This window comes from Manis pentadactyla, chromosome 9, assembly GCF_030020395.1.
Source record: "Manis pentadactyla isolate mManPen7 chromosome 9, mManPen7.hap1, whole genome shotgun sequence".
Lineage (NCBI taxonomy): Eukaryota > Metazoa > Chordata > Mammalia > Pholidota > Manidae > Manis > Manis pentadactyla.
The window spans coordinates 14,203,663-14,220,526 of record NC_080027.1 but is presented as its reverse complement, the minus strand read 5'-3'; the positions used below and the strand labels follow the sequence as shown (position 1 = coordinate 14,220,526).

The 16,864-nt window shown below is 61.7% G+C and overlaps 2 protein-coding genes and 1 long non-coding RNA gene across 14 annotated transcripts in view; 2 read left to right on the top strand and 1 right to left on the bottom strand.

Moving 5' to 3' along the window:
* Positions 1-7,213, top strand: part of MARK2 (microtubule affinity regulating kinase 2) — a 57,505-nt gene extending 50,292 nt beyond the window's left edge. For 4 of the 11 annotated variants that reach the window (XM_036926591.2, XM_036926583.2, XM_036926621.2 and 1 more), the window contains 5 exons: positions 299-460; positions 1,102-1,359; positions 2,410-2,436; positions 4,493-4,537; positions 5,090-7,213. In XM_036926591.2, coding sequence (XP_036782486.2) covers positions 299-460; positions 1,102-1,359; positions 2,410-2,436; positions 4,493-4,537; positions 5,090-5,450 — 853 coding nt within the window. In that variant the 3' untranslated portion in view covers positions 5,451-7,213. The remainder of the gene's footprint in view (positions 1-298; positions 461-1,101; positions 1,360-2,409; positions 2,437-4,492; positions 4,538-5,089) is intronic. The other 7 variants (XM_036926636.2, XM_036926630.2, XM_036926604.2 and 4 more) reach the window with 5 other exon arrangements.
* Positions 7,214-7,276: 63 nt separating this feature from the next.
* RCOR2 (REST corepressor 2) lies at positions 7,277-12,081 on the bottom strand. 2 transcript variants are annotated; one of them, XM_036926678.2, is made up of 12 exons: positions 11,867-12,081; positions 11,089-11,145; positions 10,714-10,794; positions 10,429-10,481; positions 10,180-10,341; positions 9,945-10,069; positions 9,780-9,849; positions 9,475-9,690; positions 9,051-9,128; positions 8,855-8,912; positions 8,483-8,712; positions 7,277-8,372 (listed from the first exon to the last, which is right to left on the bottom strand). In XM_036926678.2, exons 1-12 carry the CDS (start codon positions 11,991-11,993, stop codon positions 8,058-8,060), a joined length of 1,572 nt encoding a protein of 523 aa, XP_036782573.1. In that variant the 5' UTR covers positions 11,994-12,081; the 3' UTR covers positions 7,277-8,057. The 2 variants fall into 2 exon arrangements, with proteins under 2 accessions (XP_036782573.1, XP_036782576.1); XM_036926681.2 differs by having other exon boundaries at positions 8,483-8,673.
* Positions 12,082-15,826: 3,745 nt separating this feature from the next.
* LOC118931641 (uncharacterized) lies at positions 15,827-16,864 on the top strand. The gene is made up of 3 exons (XR_008999068.1): positions 15,827-16,062; positions 16,418-16,512; positions 16,792-16,864. It is a non-coding gene; the product is annotated as an uncharacterized LOC118931641 (long non-coding RNA).

Below are 16,864 nucleotides of genomic sequence, written 5' to 3'. Positions count from 1 at the left end.
CCGTGCCTTGCTCTTGGAGTTCCTAGGAGACCAGTGCAGCCCGGAGACAGTCGGATTTTTCCTGCACTGGTGGTTTCCTCCTCCGGGCTCTGGCCCGCCTTGCCTTCCTTACCCTGCCTTCCACTTCCCAGACTTCCTCAGCTCTGACTTGCCTTCAGCTGTTGCTCCAGGGCCTGACCTGCATCCTGCCAAGGTTCCCTAGCTGCGGCCCTTCCCGCCCTGCCCTTGCTTCCTAACCCAAGCCTCCTGCCCCCGCCTCACCCCTAACCCAGGCCTCTCCGCTGCTTTTGTCTCCTAGCCTAACCATGCCAGGGTCCCGGGCCTCCACGGCTTCTGCTTCTGCCGCAGTCTCTGCGGCCCGACCCCGCCAGCACCAGAAATCCATGTCGGCCTCCGTGCACCCCAACAAGGCCACTGGGCTGCCCCCCACGGACAGTAACTGTGAGGTGCCGCGGCCCAGGCAAGTGTGCTGGGGCAGCAGGTGTACCAGCTGCCCACAGCCTGCCCCACCCTCTACCCGCTACTACTACTTTCCCCCTGGGGGTGCTGCTCTGCTCTTGTCATCTTAGACACAAGAACTGGCCCTGTCCCCTGTAGTCAGGAAGCGGAGGGAACAAAAAATAGCTTAATGCCCCTCTTTTCCTCCAGTTCTCCCTCTCAGAACAGATATGCAAGAAGCCATCCTGAGGCTCCAGGAGGAAGCCTTTTTGTTTTGAGCCTTCCTGGACCTCCTTAGGACTCCAGGGACAGGCAGCACCAAAGGGAGTCAGTCCTTGAGGGTTGGTCAACACTGTCCTCTTGAGGTTCCAGTCTGCCTAGGTCACAGGGAGCCACTTCTCTCCAGCTTGTACTGCTCTCCATACGTGGCCTTCCTTGCCTCCTTCCCTCCCCCAAACCATCTCCGTCCACCTCCACCCAGATGTCTTCCTTACCAGTGTCCTCAGTGGTCACACCCTGCCCTTCTGTGTCCTCTGTGATGGCTGCTGTGCCCTGGCATCCCCCCTCCCTGTTCCCACCCCAGGGTACTGCAGATGCTTGGTGGTGATAGCTTTCTGTGCCCTGATGCATTTCCCTCGCCCCCCCCAACCTCTTTTCCCACAGCACAGCCCCCCAGCGTGTCCCTGTCGCCTCCCCTTCCGCCCACAACATCAGCAGCAGTGGTGGAGCCCCAGACCGAACTAATTTCCCCCGGGGTGTGTCCAGTCGAAGCACCTTCCATGCTGGGCAGCTCCGACAGGTGCGGGACCAGCAGAATTTGCCCTACGGTGTGACCCCAGCCTCTCCCTCTGGCAATAGCCAGGGCCGGCGGGGGGCCTCAGGAAGCATCTTCAGCAAATTCACCTCCAAATTTGTACGCAGGTGAGTAGGGGCTTAGGGTGGGAGAAGCTGAGATAGGCCTTCCTGCCCGGCTGGGGCCGGGGACATGTGGAACTCAGCATGGGTCCTGGAGTTAGGAAAGGCCTTGGGAAGCCTGAGAAATTGGGTCTTCGTCAGCACCTCATGTTCCCAGACCCACCAGTCCGTCCCTCTCAGGCTCTCCCCATCTCCTGTACACACCCCTAGTTCTCTGGCCCCAAGCAGATGGCCGATGCCGCCTCCTCTCTAGGAGAGTGTGAACTCAGATGCTAAAATAAAAGCCCCCCTCTTCTCTCCTGGGTTCCCATGGAAACTTATATTTGGTGACGCAGCTGCAAAGTCATGAGGCCTGAGCCACGCTGGGCCGGCAAGGAGTTTTTCCTGGCCTCTTGTCTCACCCCCTCTGACCTCCACCCCCACCCCCACCAACCCACCCAGTAGGTTGGGTCTAGCTGCAGCCATTCCTCTCTGCCAAGGCCATGTTCTTTGGCACCAGGGGTTGCCAGGATGAAGGCCATAAATGAAAGAGCTGGTGGGGGCCAGCATGGCCTCCTCCTCCCTCAGTCTGGCACACTGATGCTTTCCTATGTGGTGACCAGGGCAGGGGTTCTGTTCCTGAGGTTTCTCACACCTGGCCCCGACCACCCAAGAGGGACAGCTTCTTCCATTGTTGAGGTGCCTCCAGCCTTCCGGCCTCTTGGGGTGCTCCTTGTCTCCAGCTTACCACTTCCTCTGCCACCTTAGTGTAGCTTAGGAAGCAGCAGGGGGCTTGGAGAGAGCAGGCTTGCCTGCCTTTCCTTCTGCTCCCCACTGAAGCTGGAGGAGCCAAAAGCCGTGCCCCTTCCCAGCCTGGAATGCCGGGGCCGGGCTGCAGGGTGGGGCGTGAGCAGATCAGGATGGCTGGGACTCTAGTCTCGCTGAGCGGCTCTTCCACAAATGGGGTGACCCTTGAACCTGTAAAGCCCACTCCCCACCTGCTTATCCACATACCGTCTTGTTGGGTTTTTTTTTTATTTCTTTTTTTATTTTGTCTTTTTTTGTTTGTTTTTTTAGAAATCTGTCTTTCAGGTTTGCCAGAAGGTAGGCGTTGAGCCCGCTGTGTGTGTGTGTCTGTGTCCTGTGTCCTGCCTCCATCACTAACTCCCCTTTCTGGCGCTTGCTCCCTCCTCCATCTGCTAACCACGTCTGTGTAGCCCTCTCTCTGCCTTCTTAAAGGGATGAAGACTGCCTCTGGCTAGGGGCCACACCAGGCCATGTTTGCCCACTCAGTAGGCTTTGTAAATGGTGGACCTGTTGCCAGGCAAGGCAGACCTTCTCAGGGAATTCTCCCTTTAAGATTGTCTCCTACCCCCATGCCCACCCCAACCCCAGGGTTTGGTCACCAGCATTGGTTCCTTTCCTGGCCCTTTCCCCTGTCTGTGCATGTGCTGAGAAGAGGAAGAGGCTCCACTGGGGCTGAAAGTGCATCTGGGACGCATCTCATTCTGGGTCTCCTGGGCATCCCCTTCTCTGGCCCCATCAACTCAGGGCTTTGTCACCTCTTGCCCCTGCCCTACAGATGTCAGGACTTTGGAGATACTACAGGGACTCTGGGGTCCCAAGGCTGCCGTGGCCTCTTCAGGCTCAAGGAGCCTTTGCCTCACGAGTGGGCACAGCGCCCCCTTCTGGCTGCTCCTGCACAACTAGGCCCACCTACCCCAACCCCCTCCACACACCTCCTGCCTGCAGCAGTATCTGGATGAATGAAGCTGCCTCACTGGGCTGTGTTCTCCGGATATGCCTGTGGCTTCCAAAGAGCCAGGAGCTGGGATGTTCCAGGGCTGGGCCTTCTACCCCTGAGCCCTGGTGAAACACTGGGAGACAAACCCCACCACCACTAACCACCACTCAGGCCTCTCTCTTCCTCGGCAAGATCCTGGCTCTGGCACCCCTGACTTTGTATTCAACCTCTCTGGGGCCTGGGGGGGCCACATACAAAGCTGAAGACCAGAGGCCAGGTTGGGAACACTGGTTTCCCAAGGCTGGCAGCTCAGGCCCTGTTCTCGGGCTGGGACACCTGGCAGGTACTTTAGTGTCCCAACTGACAGAAATGGTCAAGACGGGGTCTTCAGGCTTTCCCCCTCCACCCACTGCTCCCCACCCAGTTCCTCACTGCATGGCTGGCTGTTGACTCATGGGGCCCCAGTGGGGGACTGCCCTGCAGGGTGCCTCCGCCCACAGGGCAGGAGCCAGGTGGGGCCGGAGAGAGCAGCAGGCTCCTTCCCTGGCACAGCCCGGCTCCCTGCTCATGATGCGCTGGTTTGCATTCATTCGTGTGTCTGTTGTGTCTTTGTGTTCCTTTTACATGTGCTGCTGCTTTCTCTCCTCCTCATATCCCTGCCCTCCTCTGCAACCCCCAATTTCCCCGCTCCTGGAGCCCATCTTCCAGCCAGGAACTGGAGAAGCCGCTCAGCGGGGCCAGACCTCTTCCCCACCCACACTCCCGAGGTGTCTGTCCTGCCCTGCCCTCTGTCCTCCCTTCTGTACAAGCAGATGGCCCAGCAGCCTAGAAGGCAAGGGAGTTACGAGGGAAGCAGGCTTGTCCACAGCTGGCCTCAGGGCCTTTCTCACCCAGACTCCAGCCCCAGGCCCCCGACCACACGCATCCTCAGCAGTGCCAGCACTTGGTGCTTCCAGCCTCCTTAGAGAGGCCTGTAGCTATGCTTTCAGCCCTACTCTCCAAGAGGACTGCTGTTCTGAGACCCAGGATACCAGTGCTGAGGACCCACCAGCAGCACGAGCCTGGCGGTGGGCCGGCGGGGAGCTGCCCCCTGCTGTGGCCGTGTGCTCCACGGGTGCCTGCACATCCATGCTCTCCTCCTCCCCCAGCACAGGCGCCTTCTCCCTGGCACAGATCTCTGGGAGTGGGGGGGAACAGGCTCTGTGCTGGGCTCCCTTTTGGAAAGGGACAGTCGAGCTGCCAGTGTGAGGTACCACAGAGCCATGTTGGCCTGTCAGGTGATGGGCAGGTGGCCTTTGGGCTTGGGGCCTACACACCCATCAGTGGTACCTCCCCAGACCCACCCTCGTGAGGTCTGTGGTGGCGGAAGGAGCGAGAGGTCCCAGCACTAAACTCTCCCTCGCTCTGTTTTTTGAGGAACCTGAATGAACCTGAAAGCAAAGACCGTGTGGAGACGCTCAGGTGAGAGGCTGGAGCCAGCACTGGCCCTGCCTGGGCTGCCAGGCTTGCCACGAGCCTCCTGTTCCTCTCTGCCTTCTGTCACCTGGCTGTTCCTCCAGTGGTTCTGCCCTGTCCCCACCCTCTTGGGGTCTCCCTTTCCTCAGAGAATCCCCACACCCCAGCTGCAGTCGGTGTAGGTCCTTCTCCTCAGTTCTGGTTAGACTCTGGAGGCGAGAGCCCCAGGCTGGGCAGCTGGGGCTGCAGATTCCTCCACACTGACCAGCTCACTTTTCTGTGCCTCAGCCGCTTTCTGTCCAGTCTGTGAACTGCTTAGGGCTCTTGAGCATGTGCTCCCACCTTCCCTGACTCTTCTCTGTCCTGAGGTGCAGGACTGCCCAGCCCCTCTCCCTCCATCTGCTTCCCACACCAGGTCTAACACCCGCTCTTCCAGAGTTGTTGCCTCCTGGGCGCCCTCCCACTCTCCTCTGGTCTCAGGGTCTGTCAGCCAGGGTGGCTCTCCCGTGGGTGGGGTGTCCCAGCCCCGACCTAGCACTGCCTCTGCCCTTTTTGCAGACCTCACGTGGTGGGTGGTGGAGGCAACGACAAAGAAAAGGAGGAGTTTCGGGAGGCCAAACCACGCTCGCTACGCTTCACATGGAGTATGAAGACTACGAGCTCCATGGAGCCCAATGAGATGATGCGGGAGATCCGCAAGGTGCTGGACGCAAACAGCTGCCAGAGCGAGCTGCATGAGAGGTACATGCTGTTGTGCATGCACGGCACACCGGGCCACGAGAACTTTGTGCAGTGGGAGATGGAGGTGTGCAAACTGCCACGGCTGTCTCTCAACGGTGTTCGATTTAAGCGGATATCGGGCACTTCCATGGCCTTCAAGAACATTGCCTCCAAAATAGCCAACGAGCTCAAGCTTTAACAGGCTGCCAGGAGCGGGGTGGCGATGGAGGCAGGCCAGCTGGACTTAGCTGCTGGGACCGGTGCTCCAGCCCCGCGGAGACTGTGGAGATGGGTTGGTGTGTCTCCCCCTGCTGGCACTTCTCCCCTCCCTACCCTTCTCAGTTGTTTCTTCCATGTTTGTGGGGGACGGGCTATGGTTCTTTCCCCCCAACAGTTACCCCTGCCCAGAAATTCCCCCTTCTCCCTTCTCCCCTACAGGAGGCCAAGGAAGGGGGAGGGGCAGGGCTCCCCCTCGGTACTGCGGTTGCACAGAGTATTTCGCCTAAACCAAGAAATTTTTTATTACCAAAAAGAAAAAAGAAAAAAAAAATCCCAGCGGCCACCTTTCCTCCCTGCCCCATTGGGACAGTTGAGACTGGATCTGTGGGGTTTCCCAGGAGGGTGGCTCAGGGCTGGAACACTCTCAGGCAAGAGTGGTGGAGCTCCCCGTCAGGCCCTCCGCCAGGCCCACTTTGGGCTTCTCCCCTCTCCTCCTTTCCCTCCAAACCACCAGAGGTGGCCTTCCCCTGACCTCAGGCCCCTGGGCCACGGCCGGGGCGGCAGGGCACTGTGCGGCCCTGAGGCGGTGGGGCTGGCAGCGAGGCACGGGCTCTGGCGCCCTCCACACTGCACCCTCTGCTCCCCTTCCCCGGAGCTGGGCATTTCCTTTCACAAGCTGCTGTGGGGACTTCAGTTCCCCTCCTCAAGTCTGTGCCATCTTCTCCCACCCTCTCCTGGGTGGAAAGCAGAGCTGACCGCTGGGCTGGGTGAGGGGAGGGGACTGCAGGGCATATGGGCTCCTGGGCTCCTCAGCCCCCAGGGGGCCACCGCCCAGGCTGCTAGTGTCTGCGACAGGGACGCTGGGCATTCTCCGTTGTGGGAGAGCCTTTGTCTGAAAGCACAGCCCCTCGCCGTGCCTCTCCCCACTGCCCCCCTTCATTGGCATTAATCTGGGCACCAGCTAGTTCCTTAGCAGTGACTTCCCTGCCCACTCCCCTCTCGGCCTGGCCTTTCCTTCCTGACACTGTCGCCCCTCCTCTCAGGAGACACTGCCCAGGGCCTCCATGGCTGCCTGGCGGGAGGCTGGATAGGGCAGCAGGGCCCGGAGCGGCTGCCCCCACCGGGCCGGGGGACAGATAGGCCAAGTGACTCCCAGCTTGCCCTGCGGCCAGCGTGGGAGTGGCTGGTTATGGGCGCTTGGCTGGTGGCGGCCGCTGCATCCCTTAATTTATTTCTCTGCTGTTTCTGTTCTTGAGAAATTGTGGGGGAGGGGGTCCTGCACAGAGGCTGCCCCTACCCTCACCTCAGTTGTACATTTTTTTGTGATGGGTTTTATTTTTTATTTTATTATTATTATTTTTTTTTTTTTTGATTTTTGATGACTTCACCCTTACTCATCACCCCTGCTCCCAGGCCAGGCTCCATGGCAAGTTGAGCCCTTGGGTCCCAGGAAGGGGCCTCACCAACCTCAGCTGTCCTGCCCCAAGCCCCGACTATGGGCCCCGGCTCCAACCAAGGGCTTCCCCTTACCACGCACCCCCCCATCTCCTGCCCTGTGGAACAGCCAGGGTGCTCCAGGGGCCTGGAGGGCATGGCTTGGCTCCCAAAGGAGGTGGTGGCTGGCGGGAGGGAGGGGGGCTCCCAGGCAAGGTGTCCCCTCCCTCCGGCTCACCCCCACCCCCACCCCGCACTTAGTTTCTCCTCTGGATCAAACACGTAATAAAGAGAATGTTTGGAATCTGAGCTGCCTCCTCCTTTCTTCTCCCAACCGGGCAGGGACCCAGTCCCATGGGCAAAATGTGGCCCAGCCCGCCTGCCTGGCAGAGGAGAACTGATTCCAGACTGGGGCCTGGGGGGAGAAAGGCTGGTGTGGGGTGGCTGCTCCCTCCCACCCTCAGGGCACAGACAAGGAGCAAAGCCCAGGGGCCTCACACCCAAAGGGAAAGAGCACGCAGTGAACTTGGGAGGTTTTATTTTTTAAAAACATTGAAAAATAAATCCATGTCTGCATATGTTCCCAGCACCCCTTCCTTTCAGCCTTTAGGCAGCAGGCAGAGTGGGCACTCTCAGCTCCTCAGCATTTCCCAACAGGCTCCTGAAGACAAGAGAGCGGCCCCTCCAGCTCTGCTGCTGCCTGGCCCTGAGGGACCTCTGCCCACCTCCCTCCTCCAGCCCCCTCCCTGCCTCACCCGACTTACTGCTAAAAGAAAAGGGAAGAACAGCCAAACTGTCCTCTCCCCATCCCCCAAGCTATGGTCACTATCCCCTTTCCACAAAGGGCCAGGCCCAGAGGTGAAGCCCTAGCGGGCTAGGAGGCAGCCCTTCCAGTCCCAGCCAGGAAAAGAAAGTACCCTCAGGCCAGTTCAGAAAGCCCGAGTCCCAGCCCCCGACTGGGGTAGCGGTGAAAACAGGCTCAGCTGCCAGAAACGTGCAGAACCCACAGGTCCGGGCTGGGCCCATCGGCAGCTCTAGGTCTTCAAAAGACCTGGCAAGAGCTCTAGTCCCTTCTGTCCTTGGCGAAGCCATAGGTACCCGAGGACAGCCGGCAAGGTGGTTCTGGAGCCTCTGGTTGGTGGAGGGCATCGGCTCAGAGTGAGGGTGCTGGAGGCTCCAGGGGGGCTCCAATCAGGGCGGGTGGAGGCTGAGGGCCGGGGCGGGCACTGTGGCGAGAGGCAGCCAGAGCAGGGCGGATGAGCGGTGGGGGGGGCTGGTTGGGAGCCAGCCGGGGCTGAAGGAAGCGGCCCTGCTGCAGTGGAGGGGGTTGGCGGAGCAGAGTGGGGGCTGTGGGCAAAGGGGGCCTCAGTAGTGGGGGTGGCTGGGACAGTGAGGTGGGAGGTGGAGGAGGGGGTGGTGCAGGAGGTACTGATCGGGACACAGATGTTGAGACAGATGTAATCTGGACCTGAGAGAAGAAAAGAGTAGAACTAGGCTCAGCCACACCCTCAGCCCAGCCTATGGCCAGAGGTAGTTCCTTACCTCCGTTCTCTGAGGGTTTCTCTCACCACTTCTCACCTCATCATCTTCCTCCAGGGCTGGGGTTGGCAAGGGAGCCCCTCTCCTAGCCTCCTCCATGGGGACTGGGGCTCCAAGGGCACCATCCTGCTCGGCCTCCCATTCCTGCAGCACCTCCTCCAGATTGAAGCGGCGCCGGTAGCTCACAAAGAAGGTCTTCACCTGGGTCAGAGTCTTGTTCCCAATCACCTCTGCAATAGCCCCAAAGTCTTTGCCATACCTACGGATGGCTGCAAGGGTCAAAAGGGCAGCAGAGTGTGAATACCCCTTAGAACTAGTCATTTCCCTGACCCTTCCCCTCTGCCCCCAGCTCTTTGGATTTGGAGGGTGGGGAGAGATCTTGCGGCCCTCTATTCCCCCCATCTGACCCACCTTGTACAGCCAAAAGCTGCTCATCTGTGGTCCAACGGGAGTTGAACTTGGTGTTGGCCTGGAGAGCAAGAAATAATACATTCTTTAGACTCAAACAATATGGAAATGGAGGCCCTTCCCTCCAGGCAGAATGCCCCTTTTGTGCTCAGCCTCCAGAGAAAACCCTTTGGCACCCAAACTCATAGAGCAGCCTTACCTCTGGGGGGCGAAGTGGATCAATGCCGCCCTCCAGGGCTTGGCGGAGGCTGCTGTTGGTCTGCTTCATGCTTTGCACCTGGAAAAGGCCAGGAAACGAAGGGATTTCAAACTCAGCGCCAGAGAGGCCATAAACACTAACCCTTGCAGGGCCCCACTTCCCAACAAAGCTTTTTGCTACCTACCATCTCTGGCTTACACCTCCCTTACAACTGCTCAGTAGGGGAGACACCGGGATTCACCCCTTTCTGCAGACCAGTTTTTTTGAAGGCCCAGAAAAGAATACCAAGTTACCCAGAAGTTCAGGGAATGCAGGCAGAGGCACGCTTGCCGCCTGCGCCACCTCCCTTATGCCTCAGCTGCCCCCAAAATGTAGTTCCCAGCTGCCGCTGCCCCCTCTGCACAGCCCCTTCTAGGGCCCCCACCTGGCGCTTGAGGGAGATGAGCTGGGAATCAAGGCCTCGAAGCGTGAGGTTGGCAAGGTCCGGGCTTCCTGACACGGCAGTGAGGCCCTCGGGGCTCAGGTACATGCCTTTGGGTGGGCGCCGCCGGGTTCGCAGCGGGTGGTGGCGGTACTGAGACCCCTGGGCCTCCTTCTTCCCGGGGCCTGGGCGGGCATTCAGGGGCCGAGAGGGCAGAGGCTGCCAGGGAAAGGAGAGGGGGTGGGTGGGGCCGAGCCAGAGGAGAGGGCAGGTGGGTGGGCAGGCCTAGAACAGCTCCGGGACCTCACCTCTCTCTTGGGGTCTCCAGCATCCGGCTCCCCCTCACTCACAGTTCCTCGTCCTTCTTCCAGCTCATCACTGCTGACACAAGGGCCAGGAGGGAGTGAGGCAGGCCCCAGGGCTCCCCAGGAGCTCAGCTTGCCCCCTCTCCCAGAGCTTCCGTGGATCCCCACCTGTCTTCTTTCTCCTTGCGGCCCCCCAGCCGCCGAGCCTGTCTGTCCATCACGCTAGTCCGACTGCGGGTCTTCTTCCAAGAGTAGTAATACTTCACCAGGCTGGGAATCAGCTTGTCAGGCAGCTGGGGGCACACCAGAGACTGGAGTCCACCCAAGACTCCAGGCAGACTGGTCAGAAAGGAGGGGCTCAGGAGTACTGGTGTGTAGGGAGGGGATTTGGAGGGCGGTTTACCATCTGCTGGATCCGCTGGAAGCATTTGCCATGGAAGCCAAAGGCCTGTTCAAACAGCACCTTGTCCTCTACAGTCCACTCATCAGGGAATGGGGTGAAGTTAGCCAGGTCAGCCAATGACTTCTCCACATCGTGTTTATGCCACAGGAGCATACCCAGTGCCTGGCCAGAGAAAGGGTACCATTCAGGCTCAGCTATCCCCAGCACTGTCCTGCCCCCACCCCAAATCCCTGTGGGGCTAAGACTAACCTGCTCAATATTGTAGCCATGCTTCTCCTTGGCCATTGCAATGTACTTGTCAACTGCAGGGGCCGGAGGGACCAGGTCTTAGAGGAGGGGTTACAACTCCTTACCCAGGCCTGCCCAGACAGGGTACGCCCCTAGGGGGCTAGGCATCTGAGCCCCAGGGCAGAGGCTAAGCCCACACACCTCAGCCTCCAGCCCACTTCTGAGAAGAGCTGGCCACAGACAGGCATGGACCCAAGCCTCCATCTCCCTGGGATCTACATGAACCCAGGATCCCACCGCACTCACGCTTGGCATCTGACACACAGTGGTTGGGTGACCACACCAGCATCCCCTTCAGTTCCTTGTTACTGAAGCGTGCAGGGCTCTCTGAAAAAGGAGCAGAGGGAGGACATTCAGATCAGATCACCCTGGTGGGGCTCGCCTGTCCCCATGGTCAGAGGGCAGAGTGAGGCCTGCAAGGTGAGGCCCAGAAGGGAAGGAGGGGCAGAAACCCAGACAGGAAGGCAAAGCAGGAAAACTATGTATGCCACAGGGCCACCCACCCCTGCCTGCCCGCCTGTCCTTCCAGTGGGCGCCAGCCAAGGGCTCCCCCAGGTGGGGCTCAGGGCCAAGCCATGGGCCCTCTGCTCCCCTCCCTTTGCAGCCTGTCCTGCCACTCACCAGGCTTGCACTCCGGAATTATGGCCTGGTAATTGGTTCCAACGCGGATCATGCTGTCTGTGGACCCAGGGGGAGGCAGTCAGGACTCCAGGGAGGGAGGGAGGGAGGGAGGACAGGAGGATGTGGCGGGGGAGGTGGCCGGCCTGGGGTTCTCCTTCCTGACCACCCAGGGCGCCCACCTTCCAGGAGGCTCACTTTTCCCTGATCTTGCCCTCAGTTACCCTCAGCCAAGAAGGTACTGGAAGAGGGACAGACCCTGCCTAGCCATAACCGATGGTGGGTGGGGGAGTGGAAAGTGGCAGGGAGGACATGGGGCCAGTTTTAGAGCCCAGGCCAAGCAGAGCCCTTTGTTCTGGCTCGGGGGTGGAGGGCTGCCCCTGGACCTGGACCACAGCCCTGCGGGGAATCCAAGGCTCCTCCCCGCCACAGGAGCCTCAAGGCTCCGTGTGAAGGTCTTTCCAGCCGCTGCCCCAGCCAGACCTCAGTCCCCTGCAAGGTGGTAAGGGGCGAGGGGCCCAGTCTGTGTAGGGCAGGACGCCTGAGTCCCTCAGGCACGGGGCAGGGCGGGGGAGAGCAGGGCCGCCTCCTCGGCGGCTAGGGGCCCAGCCTCCGGATTCCCCGCGCCGGCAGCCCCGGGTCTGGGGCGAAGCACGGCAGAGGCTCCAACCCAGGAGGGCAGGAACCATCAGTGTAACACTCTCGTGGCCGGCAACTCGCCTCCCGCCCCACTCCGTGCCCCCCGACCGATGCGCTTTTAACCCTAGGCCGCCGGGCTCACCGTGCGAGTGCTCCTCCTCGCTGCTGTCATCCTCCGAATGGGGGTGTCCGCCGTTGGGCGCCGTCTTGGCCCGGCTGCGGGACAGGATCCCTGAGCCCGCGCTCGGCTTCTCCATCACGGAGGGCATTACCCCGCCCAGCTGCCCCGGGGGGCGCGGGAGCCTTAGGAGAGCAGCGGTGGTTGCCGCGCTCGCCTCGAGTGCCGTGCCCGGCCCGGCCTGGAGAGGTCGCCACTCAGGCTACAAGAGGCAGGAGGTCAGCGACTAGGGCCCGGCGGGGCGGGAGCCCCTGGGGCAGCCCAGCGCTCTCCGCGACCCCCACGGGCGAGGGCGTCAGAAAAGTTTGTGCAAAAGTGGGGTACGCGGGGGATGAGCGCAAGGTCCGATGCGACAGGGGCACGCGCGCTCTGTACGCTCCACGGGATTGGGGCTTCCCCAGAGGGGTCGGGCGCCCTGCCCTCGGGGCGTCCCGGAGCTCCACCGCCCGCCTGCCCACGCAGTTCAGCGGGAGGGTGCTGCAGCACAACTGGCGACCCCACGGTCTCTGCGCTCGTCGGCTGCACGGGGATGCTCCAACCCCCGGGCGGGGACCCCTGCCCCGACCAGACCCCAGCCTCACAGGGCACCTGGCGGTGCCCCGGCGCTGACTGCGGCGGCGGCGGCGGGACGGCGCGCCTGGCGCACGGCTCTGGGGCAGAGTTGCCGGGAGGCTGGCGGAGCGCACCCTTCCCGGCGCACTCGCTCTCCCTGCCGCGCTCGGGCTGCTGCCCGCCCGCTCGCCGCCGCCGCTCGCTCCTCGCGCACACAATGAAGCTGCTGGCAGGGAAGTAGTGCCGGCTGCGGCCTCAGCACCCCTCCCCCAGCCGATGCCTCCGCCAGCTGAACATCTGGCCCTGGGGTGGGAGGGAGGGCCCGGGGGCGGGGCCTAGGGGCCGGGGCCAGACCTCCAGGGGGTGGGGTCAGGACCAGGGTTGGGAGCGCTTCCTTCTGAGGGCCCCCGGGACTACCTGACTTACCCCTGGGGGAGACCCCGTTGCCCCCCAGGAGTAGCCACAGGTCAGCCCCAGCCGCGCGCGCACCAGCTCCGTACACCGGTGGGCTCGGGTTACTGCCGCCTGCCCCGGGGGCCCTGAGGCCGCCTGCCCGCCCGCCCGGGTGGAGCCCAGCTTTTCCTTCCATTTCCCTTCCTGCCAAGGAACTCCCCGCCCCCCCTTCCGCAGGGGGGACCCCCCCTTCGTGCGCCCTTGGGGGCCAGAGCGGATGGGAGGCCGGACTGGCGAGGAATGAGGTCCTCCAAGAGCTACCGGACCAAAACCTGGCTTCCAGTGTATCTGTGTTTCCCCAGAGGCCACCCCAATAAAGAATTAAAGCAGTTAAAGGTAACTGCTGCAGTGTGCACCCCAAAATAGTGGCAAAAGGGGCTGAGGGATGGAAATGTGGAAGGTGCAGGGAAAGTCTGGACTCCAGGGAGAAGGAGGAGCTGGGTCTCCTCCCCACCGGGTTCACTGTCACCCCCGCCAGGAGCAGCATCCCCCTCCCCCAGGACAAGCACGGGCAGAATGACAGACCGGGAAGCGGGTAGAGCTGCACAGACGGAGATGGGGGAGGGGGTGGGCAGAGACTTTCAAAGCCAGACCCAGCCACCCTGCCAGGCACACAAAGAACCAGCGCACACACCGGCGGCGGCTCTGAGCCTGCGGGCTGCTCCCGTGCCCGTCCCCGCCGCCCAGGGCACGTGCTGCAGTGCACACAGGCCGGAGCCCCCGCCCGCCGCCCCTCCCACCCGGAGCCCCAGATTCCTAGACACACCTCCACCCGGGCACACCCCGCTGTGCCCAGACGGAGCTGAGCCTGCACTCGCACCCTCCTCTCCTTTCCCTTCCTCAGCCACTCTGTAATCAGATTCCTAAATTTAGAAGCAACCCAGGGCCCAGCCAGGGATCCCCGCCCCCACCCGCTGCGTGCGGCCAGGAGGTCCGGGTCCTGCGGTCCGTCCACCTGGCTGGGACCGTCTGGTCCTGGGGGCTTCTGTGGGAGGACAGGCAGAATCAGGCACGACCCACCCTGCTGCGGCGCTGTCGGGCCACATGGGGCCACCCAGCCTGCGGCCACGTTGCCCGTCACACCTCCGGCCAGAGCTACAGGGCTTTTTTTCCTCCTCTTAAATCATGGATTGGGCATCAAGCCCCAGGGTGGGGAGGTCTGGACAAAAGAGGAGAATGAATGAGCCAAGGGCTGGTCTGAGCTAAGGGGATCCACCACGGGGTGAGAAGCTCCCCAGCCTAACAACTCCTGAATGGCAGGGTACCAGCTGGGCCCCCAGCACCTCCAGTCTTCAGGGAGGCTCTCATCTCTGTCCCCTCCTGCCAGGCAGACAGCCATCGCTGCACACAACTCTCCTTATGATGGAGTCTTCCGTCTTGCCCACGCCAGCCCCCATTAGACCTGGCCTCAGGTGGGTCTCCCAACCCCCTACCCTTGCCTTTCCTTTCCATATTCCCACCTACGGTCGGGACCCAGGCCCTCAGCCCCAGGCCTCAGCATCACGCTTATTCTGGCCTCCCTCCTCCAGGGCTGCCCCAGGTACTCCCAGCCAACGGGTTCGGCCCTTCCTCAGCACCCCTCCCCACACAAGACCTAATTCTGCTCTCACTCCTCCCTGGAGTCCGAGCTGAGGGCCAAAGGAAGATTCTGCTCTGGAGGTGGGGGCAGGGAGGGGAGGTTTATTTATTCCCTGGAGCTGGAGAAGGGGTAGTCCCTAGGCCCTGATATGAGGAGGCTTCAGCCTAGGAGGCAGGACAGGATATCCTAGGAGGGGTATCCTAGGAGTTTGGGGGCGACTGTGGGGGCCAGTGTCCAGAGAGAAGGCACATTCCTAGCGAGAAAATCCCTCCCCAAGGGGCAGTCTGAGGACTAGGAGGGGGAGGGGCAAGGCCCCACCCTCCCACCTGCTGCAGCAGCCCCCTCCCCAGCTGGCCCCCTCTTTTGTGCAAACCCACACAAAGGACAAGGGGCCCCGGCCGGCCTGGCCATCTGCTCCCAGAAGCCTGAAGGCTCTTAAAGAGACAGCACCCACTCCCTGCCGCCCTGGGGCTGAAGGGCGGGGTGGAGCAGCATGCCACAGGACCGGGTCTCAGCGGTACCCCAGATCCCACCCACTTTTCTTGGCTTCGCTAACCCCCTGGGTTAGAATCATCCGCCCTCCAACGCCGGGGAGCAGAGGTGCCACGTGGCCAGGAGCATGGGGGTATGGGAGGGGAGAGAAGGAACGGCAGCCCAGGGACCAGCCCCTCCTCTCCTCCAGCCTCTGCAACAGAGGGACCAGCCGAGCTCACAGCACAACACTAGAACGGGGCCCCCTGAGGCCACCCCTGAGCTGTGAGAGGGCTTCTGGTCTCCGGGAATACCCTCCCTGCCCTTGTCACTGACGAGTTTCCACACCCTTCTCAGGGAGGATGACAACGCCTTCTTTTTGAGGGCTGCAGGCCAGGATGCAGGCCGCTGTGCAGCAGCCCTGGGAGGGGGTCACACTTATTTCCTGCGTTTTCCAGGTGAGGAAACTGAGGCTTTGGCCTCCACAAAGCCCCTGGCCATGTCTGAAGCCTGCCTACCTCCCCTAAGCCAGACGAGGCTCCTCAGCCCTGAGGTCCCAGGGAAGCCAGACCCAATCCCCACTCAGTGCCTTTGCCATACTGCTAGGGACCCAAGTTTACATTATTTGCGTGATTGTTTATTGCTTGCCGGTCTCTCCCTCCCCGGGCCATGGGCAGGGATTGGGTGCACTGTGTTCACTGCTGTGTTTTCAGTGCCTGGCATACAGTAGGCACGCAATATCTGCTGAATGCACAAACACCAGCAGCCCAAAAAGCTTTACTCTTCCCTGGGCTCCTCTGTCCTCTGCCTGTTGGTCATCTTGCCTCCTCCCTCCTCAAGGTGAGGCAGAAGGGACAAAGGTTGAACAGGGATGCTGGGAGAGAAAAGGAGGGTGACCTTGAGCGAGCCACTGGGCCTCCCCTCACATCTCCCTCCTCCCAAAGGCGGGGGCAGCTCCAGCCAATCCTGAACCCGCAGCCCTGCCAGACAGACTGGGACTGTCCCAAGCTCTGGCCCACGCGAGGCTGGCCTCTGCGGTGTGGTGCCTGGGACCCCAGCCAGGCCCTCAGTGGCCACAGCCAAGGGGCTAAGCTTGGGGAGGGAGGTAGGCAGGCAGCAGGCGCTGGGGTGGAGGAGGGAGGGAGGAAGGGTGGCAGGATCTAAGCAGAAACCTGGCTGAGCAGCTGGGGGAGTTGTGGGTAGATCTTCCCTGGGCCTGGAGACCTGGAGGTCTGGAGGCCTGAAGGGGACATGAAGCTGGGGATGGCAGGAGAGGGGCTGCCACATGGAAGAGCATGGGGAGCTCCCTCCAGGGCCCCCACCCCTCAGTCCTGCCCAGGCAGGAATTTGATCCCTCCCTCCCCCCAGGCCCCCAGGGCCCAGAGGCAGGCTGTATGGTCCAGGGCGCTGCCCTCCCCCTCAGTTACTAATCCCCTGGACTGGCCTCCACTCCCACCCAGCACTGTGAAGAGGCTGAGAGAAGGTGACAGAGGTGACAGTCTGGTGCTTGGCACCGCCTCAGCACTGCAGCCTCGTGAGGAGGGGGCTAAAGGAGGTGAGCCGGACACATCTGAGTGACGCGGGGGGAGGGCAGAATAAAGCAGGCAGGTCAGAAAGGAGACCCCAGGCTTCCTGACACCCACGCGGAGGAATTCTGACTCCCTGAGCAAAGCAGGAACTGGGGAGGAAGAGTCAGCAAGACCTTAGCTGACAGAGGCACAAGAAGGCGGCAGGGGCTCCCCAGACCCAGGAGCCCACTCTGTTGCTCTGGAAGCCAGGAAGGGGACCTCCTTATGCCCTCACCTCAACAGTCTGCGCCCCCTGGTGGTGACAGTGTGAACCAAAGGGTCCCACCCTAGGCCTGGCCACAAATGTTCTCCCAAGGCTGAGCCTGGCACCCCGAAGAG

Bases quoted from the DNA above. Each gene is read 5' to 3' on its own strand.
- RCOR2 (XM_036926678.2), bottom strand. From the start codon at position 11,993: ATGCCCTCCGTGATGGAGAAGCCGAGCGCGGGCTCAGGGATCCTGTCC. The intron at 10,070-10,179 runs GTAAACCGCCCT...GTGTGCCCCCAG, and splicing joins TCCAGCGGATCCAGCAGATG to CTGCCTGACAAGCTGATTCC. The intron at 9,129-9,474 runs GTGGGGGCCCTA...GGCCTTTTCCAG, and splicing joins TCATCTCCCTCAAGCGCCAG to GTGCAAAGCATGAAGCAGAC.